This window comes from Myxocyprinus asiaticus, chromosome 42 (genome assembly GCF_019703515.2).
Source record: "Myxocyprinus asiaticus isolate MX2 ecotype Aquarium Trade chromosome 42, UBuf_Myxa_2, whole genome shotgun sequence".
In the NCBI taxonomy this organism is placed as follows: domain Eukaryota; kingdom Metazoa; phylum Chordata; class Actinopteri; order Cypriniformes; family Catostomidae; genus Myxocyprinus; species Myxocyprinus asiaticus.
In genome coordinates, this window is record NC_059385.1 from 65001 (window position 1) to 77500 (window position 12500).

Consider the following 12500-nt stretch of genomic DNA (forward strand, 5'->3'; position numbering starts at 1 on the left):
GGGGTAGGGTTAGGGTTAGGGGATAGAATCTATAGTTTGTACAGTATAAAATCATTATGTCTATGGAGAGTCCTCATAATGATAGCTGCACCAACATGTGTGTGTGTGTGTGTGTGTGTGTGTGTGTGTGTGTGTGTGTGTGTGTTAGGGGTAGGGTTAGGGTTAGGGGATAGAATCTATAGTTTGTACAGTATAAAAATCATTATGTCTATGGAGAGTCCTCATAATGATAGCTGCACCAACATGTGTGTGTGTGTGAGTGTGTGTGTGTGTGTGTGTGAGTGTGTATGTGTGTGTGATACAGCAGTGTGTGTGTGTGTGTGTGTATGTGTGTGAGATACAGCAGTGTGTGTGTGATACAGCAGTGTGTGTATGTGTGTGTGTGTGTGTGTGTGTGTATGTGTGTGAGATACAGCAGTGTGTGTGTGTGTGTGTGTGTATGTGTATGTGTGTGTGATACAGCAGTGTGTGTGTGTGTGTGTGTATGTGTGTGAGATACAGCAGTGTGTGTGTGATACAGCAGTGTGTGTATGTGTGTGTGTGTGTGTGTGTGTGTGAGATACAGCGGTGTGTATGTGTGTAAGTGATTTATTGTGAGAATGAAAGTGTAAATGTGGTTTTCTGCAGGTCTGTTTTTGACTTATTTATGTGAGAGTAGAAAAGTGTTTCACACAATGAAATGTAACTGAAGCACAAGCGCAACATTTAAACACATTAAATGAGACATTCTAAAAAACACTTCTTGTGTCTTAATATACTAAAACAACAACCAGACAAAGCTCAATTTCTCTCATGTGTCTCTTGTCATACACACTATCTACTGCCAAAACAACACCACAATCCAGAGAGAGAGACAATATTTTTATGTTTTATTACATTTGTACCTCATGGCAAACAGTTATAAACACTTAACATGGCTTAATATATGAAGACAGCGGCCTTGAAAGGCCATAATTTATTTGCATCTTATTAACTGTGGATAATATCTGCAGGAATATAAAAACAACACATTTCTGTACGGCAAGTATATTTTTTATAATGGTTTCTATGGGTCAAAACTTTGTGCATGTCGTTTATATTCTGGCCTCAGCAGTTTGCCTGGAGATCCATTATTAAAAAGATGCTAACTAAAACTGTTTTAGCATGTCCCCATTATATACTTTATACAATAATTGTTTAGACAATTATACTTCATGCATTATGTAATGTCCACTCGAGAAATCCTGCGTCACCTGTTGCACACGTTCCTGTAGCTCAACTGGTAGAGCGCCCGCAACACGAGGGTCATGATTCGAATCTCAGGGAGCACATATACTAATGGAGTCTGAATACACTGCCAGTCATTTCTGTCTATCAGATGAATCAATGAATAAGAGCTGAAACACTCAGAACAACAATTTCAGTCGAGTGTTTCTGAACAACTGAAGAAAAACAAGCACAAACCTCTGAATCCTGTCTGTCTGTCTGTGCAGCAGAAATCGATTCCTCTCAGATTAACTTGTAGAGGCATCAAATTAATATAAATATGAGATCAGCCACCACACACACACACACACACACACACACACACACACACAGCTGAAGTCAGAAATTTACATACACCTTAGCCAAATACATTTAAACTCAGTTTTTCACAATTCGTGACATTTAATCGTAGAAAACATTCCCTGTCTTAGGTCAGTTAGGATCACTACTTTATTTTAAGAATGTGAAATGTCAGAATAATAGTAGAGAGAATGATTTATTTCAGCTTTTATTTCTTTCATCACATTCCCAGTGGGTCAGAAGTTTACATACACTTTGTTAGTATTTGGTAGCATTGCCTTTAAATTGTTTAACTTGGGTCAGATATTTTGGGTATCCTTCCACAAGCTTCTCACAATAAGTTGCTGGAATTTTGTCCCATTCCTCCAGACAGAACTGGTGTAACTGAGTCAGGTTTGTAGACCTCCTTGCTCACACACGCTTTTTCAGTTCTGCCCACAAATGTTCTATCGGATTGAGGTCAGGGATTTGTGATGGCCACTCCAATACCTTGACTTTGTTGTCCTTAAGCCATTTTGCCACAACTTTGGAGGTATGCTGTGGGGTCATTGTCCATTTGGACGACTCATTTGTGACCGAGCTTTAACTTCCTGTCTGATGTCTTGAGATGTTGCTTCAATATATCCACATCATTTTCCTTCCTCATGATGCCATCTATTTTGTGAAGTGCACCAGTCCCTCCTGCAGCAAAGCACCACCACAACATGATGCTGCCACCCCCATGCTTCACGGTTGGGATGGTGTTCTTCGGCTTGCAAGCCTCACCCTTTTTCCTCCAAACATAACGATGGTCATTATGGCCAAACAGTTCCATTTTTGTTTCATCAGACCAGAGGACATTTCTCCAAAAAGTAAGATCTTTGTCCCCATGTGCACTTGCAAACTGTAGTCTGGCTTTTTTATGGTGGTTTTGGAGCAGTGGCTTCTTCCTTGCTGAGCAGCCTTTCAGTTTATGTCGATATAGGACTCGTTTTACTGTGGATATAGATACTTGTCTACCTGTTTCCTCCAGCATCTTCACAAGGTCCTTTGCTGTTGTTCTGAGATTGATTTGCACTTTTCACACCAAACTACATTCATCTCTGTGAGACAGAATGCATCTCCTTCCTGAGCGGTATGATGGCTGTGTGGCCCCATGGTGTTCATACTTGTGTACTATTGTTTGTACAGATGAACGTGGTACCTTCAGGTGTTTGGAAATTGCTCCCAAGAATGAACCAGACTTGTGGAGGTCCACAATTATTTTTCTGAGGTCTTGGCTGATTTCTCTTGATTTTCCCATGATGTCAAGCAAAGAGACACTGAGTTTGAAGGTAGGCCTTAAAATACATCCACAGGTACACCTCCAATTCAGTACACCTCCTAGCAGAAGCTAATTGGCTAACTGTCTAAAGGCTTGACATCATTTTCTGGAATTTTCCAAGCTGCTTAAAGGCACAGTTAACTTAGTGTATGTAAACTTCTGACCCACTGGAATTGTGATATAGTCAATTAAAAGTGAAACAATCTGTTTGTAAACAACTGTTGGAAAAATTACTCGTGTCATGCACAAAGTAGATGTCCTAAACGACTTGCCAAAACTATAGTTTACTAATATGAAATCTGTGGAGTGGTTAAAAAAAGAGGTTTAATGATTTCAAACTAAGTGTATAAACTTCTGACTTCAACTGTATATACACAAATACACACACACACACACACACTAAAATGCTCTTAGCAGCTCAATGCAGTGTGTGTGTGTGTGTGTGTGTGTGTGTGTGTTAATGCATTCCTCTAGTTAATCTGCTTGTGAAAGCAGCTCATCTGTGATCCTGAAAAGAGTGAAAGAAGAAAAGACTAACAATCAGCAATTAGACGCAAACAATGAGCGACTTTCACTGTAGGATCAGCCAGTCAGAGCGACCGATTCACATGCGTCTCTCGCTGACAGGAAACAGAATCATCACTCATCTCAGCAAAGCAAACGTGAGTGAATCATCAATAAGTTCAGAACTAAAGAACTTCTGTTTTGTTTTCCACGCGTCGACACTCAAACATGAAACACATTAAATGTGACTGAACATGAAGTAAAAATGAACACACACTGCAGCAGTACAGACACTAGTGACGAGTAGAACAAACACTGAATGACACAACAAACAACAACCTGATACAAGACAAAACACAGACATGTTGATCTGGATCAGAAATCTCATGCTGATTGAAATGAGAAATATGATGGAGCGCTGACATCAATGTGTCGTTAAAACTGGATTTTCAGTGATTAGCATAAGAATATTAGTATTGATCAGTCAAGGGCACAAATGTGATGATCGATGCGGCCGTCTAATCTGTAAATGTGATTAATTGGGATAATCCTGTTTCCACAGGAGCTGCTGCAATTATCATTTTCAAATAGGAGCTCAGAACTGATCAATCACTTACACACAAACACACACTTTCTTACACAAACTCTCTCTCTCTCTCACACACACACACACACACACACACACATACACACACACACTATCTCTCTCACACACACAAACACACACTTTCTTACACAAACTCTCTCTCTCTCACACACACACACACACACACTATCTCTCTCACACACACAAACACACACTTTCTCTCTTACACAAACTCTCTCTCTCTCTCACACACACACACACACACACACACACACACACACACTATCTCTCTCACACACACAAACACACACTTTCTTACACAAACTCTCTCTCTCTCACACACACACACACACACACTATCTCTCTCACACACACAAACACACACTTTCTCTCTTACACAAACTCTCTCTCTCTCTCACACACACACAATCTCTCACACACAAACAAACACACACAAACACTGTCTCACAGACACACACACTGTCTCACAGACACACACACACTGTCTCACAGACACACACACACTGTCTCACACACACACACACACACACTGTCTCACACACACACACACACTGTCTCACACACACACACACACACACACACTGTCTCACAGACACACACACACTGTCTCACACACACACACACACACACACACTCACATAGTCACACACACACACACACACTCTGGTCTGGTCAACAGATATCTTGTGTTCTTCCGCAGTAACTCGAGCACCGTTGACCCGCCTGTGCTCTGCTCACCAGAGACACAAACTTTTATTCCAGCATCGAGTGCCAGATGTTTGAGAATATGAAATGAACTCGAAGCATCTGCTGACAATTTGTAATAATTGCCGCTGGAGCTGAAGGTCAATTGGACTAATTTGACTTTCTGTAGAAACCTGCAGCGTCTTTTACCTGCGTCCCCGCGCGACACACAGATGCTGTTCTCACAGGAAGTGCTGCTTAATTCCACACGGTGTCAGTTTGGCTTTTGGATTCGCTGTTAAAACAAACACTGATTACTACACGACAGGACGGCCTCAGTGTGTGTGTTTTACTGCAGCTCTGTGTGTTCTCAGTCACTCTCTGATTTGTCCTCAAAAGTGGGAAAATAAAGGAAATAAATCATCATGTGTTATTATGTGATTATAACAGATCAAATCCCCAGAAGTATGTAAAAATACATTTTATACCAAAATCAACATTCAAATGATTTCAGTCACAAATGAACAAAATGTTCTGCATCATGTATCAGGTTCAGTCACACAGACAGACAGACAGACAGACAGGTAACGAGAGAGATACAGTACATCAGGTCCATTGATTCATTTAACAGACTTGTTTATGCAGATTAATCATGTATTCATGATGAATGAATTTCTGTACATTCATCAGTTCATTCAGTGACACTTTACACATAAAGACGTACAATCAAACACTCTTTACATGATATCTGACAATCGGCTACAGACCGTCTGAGAGTGAGAAATACTACAACTTTCAGCCTACCACAAGATAACGTGATTATTTTCTACTTTAATAAATCATGCTCATTCATTTTTAAAGCCAAACACTTCAACACATACACAAAATAACCGATACAGATGATTGTGAACTCTTGACTGAAATATTCCTTCTGAAATCGGTCATATTTCTGCTGACACTTTAATATTATACTATTATTATCAGGGTTTCAAATTATTTTTTGTCTCACCGGCCACTGTGGCTGGTAGTTTCCAAGGTCACTAGCCACTCAGCATTTTCACTAGCTAAAATCCCCCGCCTCACATTTGTTTGGACATTTTATTTGAACAAGAATGATTTTAGGATAGCAGGACACAGGCCTAATGATTTAAGTCACCTTTAGGATATCTGAAGGCAAACACGGCCAGTTAGAACAGCTCAATAATTTGTCCATAATTCATGAATGTTTTAACCCCTTCATTACATTTACCATTCTTCTATTCTAGCATTGTTTAGCAGTGGCATTTGTAATTGTAAGGCCATTAACACAGGTAATACCATGGATGGCTCCACATTAGTTAGGTTAATATAGTCTTGATAGTATTTTCTAAAAAATAAACCTTTGTATTTGTTATAAAAATACTAATAGCATAAACACATTTAGAACCTGTAACTGTCACAGTTGTCATAAAAATAAAGTGTTTAGCCTTAACAGATTTAATATGAATCTTTACAAGTTACAAAAAAAAAACTTTTAGTAAGAATGATGATGTGTATTTTAAACGGATGATATGTATTCATCTCCTTTTTACCTGGTCAGTGCTGTTGATGTAGGGGCTGCCTATCAGTTTGAGAGGTTTGACTTTCTCCATAAAGAGATTTATACTAGAATGTTCTCATTAGAATTTAAATGGGTCACATACTGTAAGTTTTGTGCTCTCTGCCGGCCGCTATGATGTCACGTTAAGCCCGACTGAATCACGCAAGTTTTGCTCTGAGCTGTTCTGTTCCAGAGGTCTGGTGATCTAATCAGTGGAGCGCGCTACGTCAGTTATGTGAAAGAACGCTTCATTCGCGGTGCACGTGTAACTTATGAGAGGCATGAATATGATTACATTTGCTTCGGGAGCGCAGTTCCAAGTCGTCCGAAATTCATAGAAATTTAAATGCAGGAAAAACCCTGAAAAAGTCACCCGCCAAAGTGGCTAATTTCAAACCCTGTTTATTATCTATTAATAACCTGCTTATTCAACATGTCTTACTGTTGCGGAGTGAAAAATGACTGTCTGCGTGTTCCTTCAGTGATGTTTGACTGTAGGGCACATCACTACACCAGTAGATGACGACTGTTAAGGGTGCGTTCAACTGATGGCAGAATCATCACTGCTCATTTGCATAAAGTTAAACTCTTCTCAACATCAAGAGTGACTCACTGAATCAAGCACTAAACAGAGCCTTCATGTCAGCGCACACCTGCATCTCAGTGGGGTTAAAACGGAAAAGCTAAATACAAGAATGGCGATACTATCACACTGCTGCTGAGAAGTGTGCTTAAAATTACATCCTGGCAACTTTGAAGTGATGTTACTTCTGACAAAAGCTGCAGCAAACAGAGGTAATCCCACATGATCAATCTCAGGTTCTCTCGCTCATGCGTACACACGCACACACACACACACACACACACACACGCACACACACACGTAAACACACACGCACGCACAAACACACACGCCCACGCACAAACGCACACGTACGCACACATTGACACGTACGCACGCACACGCACACACACGCACGCACGCACACACTAACACATGCACACACATACGCACAAACGCATACATGATCGATCTCAGTTTCTCTCGCTCATGCGCACACACGCACAAACACACACACACACGCACACTGACACACACACATGCACACACACAAACACACACTGACACACACGTGCGCACAAACACACATGCACAAACTGACACACACAGGCACAAACGCACACACACACTACCATGTTACTCCAGTAAGCAGCACAAGTCTCTGTTGCTTGTTCTAAACTGACATTTTCATAGCAATGAAGTCTCGGCCGTATCAAAACAACATGCTGAATCTGTGGCAGCAGAGAGTTGTTCCACTTAAGAGCGTTTTCAGGACGAAAACCAGACAATGTCTTGATAAAACCCTGAACGATGTCTTAAGGTGTGGTAACTGTGGTATAAGCGGAATAATTGACTCCGGCCGTTGAATTATTGAAAAATAATGCACACCTGGGGTGTAACTCCGCTGTGTGTCGTGGTCGCATTACCACCTCCTCAATTATTCTTACTTAAACTAAACACATGAATTATGAGTTTTAATAATGTCCTCAAACTAGGGCTGGGCGATATGACGATATATATTGTGGTGACGATATAAAGTGTTAACCGATAGAGACTGTTATATCGTGTACATCGCGATATGTAAATATCCATGTGCGCAGTGAATATCAGTGGGCATGCTTCACCGAAACCAGGCTTGAGCAGGGCATGAGTTGCGGCCGGTAAAATTTGCGTGCGCTTGTTTAGCGCCAGATTGACTAAAGGAATTATACAGATCAGGCAACGCCCGTAAACTCGTTGTTGATTCTTTGCCATTCTAATTTTGCGGGCAGATTCTGAGCGCTGTATAGCGGAGGATGCAGCAGTCCACCGTGATCTGACACACTCTACCGGAACACTGTGATCCAGATACCGGAATCATCTCTTCAACATGACTACTCCACACATCTGCACTTCTCCATCATTTGATGAATTATTGCTGATATAATCAATTAAAATGAAGTGGAGCTTGTTGTTAAAGCAGGTGCGAGTGTAGTGTAGGTTCACAAAAACTGACACAGATTAGAAAACTGTAATCTGTAAACTGTGTCGCTCGACGATAATCTCTTGTGGTAATACAAACAATCTTTTTTACCATCTCAAAATGAAGGACTAAAGAATATTACGAAAGCCATAAGATTAATTCTTTTTTCTCTTTTTTCTCTTTTTAGAAATTTATTTTCTGCAAGAATTTTTACTAAAATGATGTTATATTTTCTTTGAAACTTCACAATAATATTGGTCAACAACAGACCGAAATGTGGCATGATGTGAAATTGAGTTCTACGGTTATGTTGATTTAAAACCGAGTTTTATTTTATTTTTAACTTTGACTGTTTGTCAAGTTCTAATTAAGGAGTAAATTATTTAAGTAGTTTTCATTTAAGAAGTATTTATTTCACTGACTAGATTACAATATGGTTATTTATTATGTTAACTGATTTTTATTGGTTTTCCAGAAAAAAATAATTTATTGTGATATATATCGTTACCGTGATATAAAATGACTCATATCGTGATATAAGATTTTGGTCATATCGCCCCCCTACCTCAAACTCTACGATAGGAGAGAAAGAGAGAGAGGTGATTAAATAGAGATGTGACGGGTTTGGGGGAGGTCAGATGGGGGGGTCAGAGGTCATTGGGATTCTGGTCTGTTAGTGACCTTGTGAGAAACAGTCAGAGATTCTCAGCTACCCATTATTAGTGTGTGTGCTGCTCAAACAGAGTGCTAATACTCTCATCATACACACACACACACACACACACACACACACTAATGTGTGTCTACACTCTCATATCCTCCTCATGAAGCCGTCAATCACAGAACTGAAGATTAGGGCCCGTTTTCACACAAAAAATCATAAGACTAAAAGTAGCTTCGAACTTGGAAATTTAGGAGCAACTCTTAAAAATATTACAAGACTTGTACATTTTTAATCTAACCATAATTCATGAAGCATTTGAACACTAAAAGTAGCTAATAAAACCCAAAACAATTTAGCATGTAGCGCGGATAAACTGGGAATTTATGTGTCATCCATCAGTACAATCATCAATCAAACTATCGCTGCGTCTGAATATCCATACTTCCCTACTATATAGAATGCCAAAAACAGTATGTCAATAGTAGTCCGTCTGAATCCCCAGAATTCATAAAAAAGCGAGAAATACTCGGATGAGATTCTGAAGTGCAGATCCACTGGACACTTAACGATCCCATAATCCCTCTGGAGCGTTCAAAACACTGACGTCTCTTTTCAACTGTAAGTGATATACAGTAAATACCAAAAGATGTTCCCTGTATATTCCAGGTTCAATACGAGTTAAGATCAGTCGACAGCATTTGTGTCATATTGTTGATTACCACAGAAATTAATTTCGACTCGTTCCTCCTTTTCTTTAAAAAAAGCACAAATGTCTGTTCCAGTGAGACACTTACAATGGAAGTCAATGGGGTCAATTTTTGGAGGGTTTAAAGTCAGAAATGTGAAGCTTATAATTTTATAAAAGCACTTACATTAATTCTGCTGTTAAAACTCATGTATTATTTGAACTGTAAAGTTGTTTAAATTAATATTTTTACAGTTGTTTTAGGGTTTACAAAACAATACACACACACACACACACACACACAAAAACTGCAATAACACGTGAAATGAGTTTGAAAACAGAAACACTGAAAACTACAGCTCACATTCACAGAAGTCAAACGATACTGAATATATCTGCTACATTAAATACAGGGTCTCTAAAATGTATGTTCACTTCAGTCTCACTTTAAAATATCTGAATGTCAATGTTTTAAATAACAGAGGAAGATCCAGCCAGTCGCTTGATGTTGTCTCATGACATTTCTACATTTGAAGTGTGACTAGCGTGTTCAAATACTCTTAAACGTCACTCCAGCAGTATGAAATCCATGAACACAAACACTGAGTGCTGTGTGTTTTCACTTCCTCTGTAACATGCCGCCGCCCACTCAGGACTCTTAATACTAGAATAATACACTTAATCAGAGTGTAACGGGACATCTGGAAATTACTCTCATAATCAAGCGAGAGGAAATCAAACTGTAGATGTTTTTTTTCCATGGCCTCTTTCGTTACCTTACAGCCCTAATGACAACACTGTCACTGCCAATCACGTCAGCGCGGCTCCGCCGAACATTTGTCAAACTTTATGACAGCGCTAATGGTTTCCACCTGCTCTCACGCCGCGGCCGTTCACCGGACAGTTCCCAGTGCGCGTCGAGCCACAGACAAAGGCCTCTATTAGGTGAGTCTTACCGCGGTGAGCTCACTCATGCAGTAAATTAGTTCCAGCACCCCCCCCCCCGCCCCACACACACACACACACACACACACACATCAGCAAAAACCATCAATATAAACACAAGACTACAGGCATTAAAGACATTAAACGGATAGTTCAGTCATCATTTACTCACCCTCATGTCGTCACCATTCACTTTTAACATGTGTGATTATTGATGGAGACTAACATTCTGCCTAACTCCTCCTGTTGTGTTCCACTGAAGAAAGGAACTCATTTGGGTTTGGAGCAACATGAGAGTGAGTGAAATGGGGGGTGTACTCTCCCTGGCTCTGTAGTGGCGTGTTTACGTACCCCTCCAGCAGGTCCATTGTGGTGGTGGTGACGTCAGCGTAGATGACTGTTTGGCCCAGTTGTTGAGTCTGTAGGTTCTGTTTGTATGTTTGCAGACTGAAATGTTCCGAGAAGTTCTGTGGCGGGTCGGTGTATAATGCCCGCTCACCGTCACCCAGTTCTGGCGTTTCCTCTCCAGCCCAAACGACCCTGAGATTGCCCGACTGAGTCCTCAGAACACCAGCGGACACCTGCCCTCGCAACCACTGCAGGAAACGGTCTTCCTGTGAGAGACACATCAAACCACATCACACTCGTCACACCAGTGGAACATTATTACATTTACTCATATTTAATCAATAACTTGTGTCACGCACACAGTGTTTTGTTTAATCGTTACGGGCTGCTTGTTTTGCTCTGTGGTTTAGAAGAACTGTCTGTTTTACCGGCAGCACTGTTGAAATCAGAGGAAAGTGAGCGAGTGTCGGCCGTCCCGTACGCTGTTAAAGACACGCGGCGCTCCTTAATTAAACACGGTGATCAGTGAGCGTTGCTAATCGATTACAACGTCTGCTCTGTGTGGTCTGATACACAAGTCATCCTGCAGTCTGATTCAACCAAAAAGACAATTCAGGAACTCTTTTCTGGATAAATTCATTTATATGGAGAGTATAGCAGTGAAAACAGACAAAAAGATGTAAAAATATGATCATGACAAGAGATTTCAAAAACACGCAAAGAAAGTCAGTGGCGTGCACAGAGGGGGGCAACAGGGGTGCGAGACCCTTTCATTCACACGTCTACAGGGGCCCTTCTGGTCATCCTCAAACCAGCCCATCTGGCACCAACAATCATGCCACGCTCCAAATCACTGAGATCACATTTTTTCCCCATTCTGATGGTTGATGTGAACATTACCTGAAGCTCCTGACCCGTATATGCATGATTTTATGCACTGCAGCCACACGATTGGCTGATTAGATAATCGCATGGATGATTGTTGGTGACAGATGGGCTGGTTTGAGTATTTCTGGGATTTTCACACACAACAGTCTCTAGAATTTACTCAGAATGGTGCCAAAAACAAAAAACATCCAGTGAGCAGCAGTTCTGTGGACGGAAATGCCTTGTTGATGAGAGAGGTCAACAGAGAATGGCCAGACTGGTTTGAACTGATAAAGTCTATGGTAACTCAGATAACTACTCTGTACAATTGTGGTGAGAAGAATATCATCTCTGAATGTTATTCTGACATGCGGGTTGGCGCTGTTTTGTGGGCATGAGGGGGACCTACACAATATTAGGCAGATGGTTTTAATGTTGTGGCTGATCGGTGTTATGAGAGCAGTCGCATCGGTTTCACTGTAAATAATACGTCTTTTATAGAATACTGTTGTAAACTGAAGGAGCTGTCTGATTAAATCAAAACCAGTTTACTTTTTTTAAATGAATAATCCATTAGACCAATCACTTTAAAAAAGTACCATGGAATGACCATTTTTTGGACCTGTAGGTTACCATAGTAACTATTCAGAACCATTGTATACTATCTTGATTCCGCCACATCATTGCTGTAAGCTCCTAAATATTAATCACAGAATATTGTACAATAACATTATATATTAATATA

At 40.5% G+C, this 12500-nt stretch overlaps 1 protein-coding gene across 1 annotated transcript in view; it reads right to left on the reverse strand.

Moving 5' to 3' along the window:
• LOC127432710 (biotin--protein ligase-like) overlaps positions 1–12500 on the reverse strand; it is a 28831-nt gene that overhangs the window by 8757 nt on the left and 7574 nt on the right. The window contains exon 6 of the mRNA XM_051684070.1: positions 10892–11154. Within this exon, the coding sequence (XP_051540030.1) occupies positions 10892–11154 (263 nt within the window). The remainder of the gene's footprint in view (positions 1–10891; positions 11155–12500) is intronic.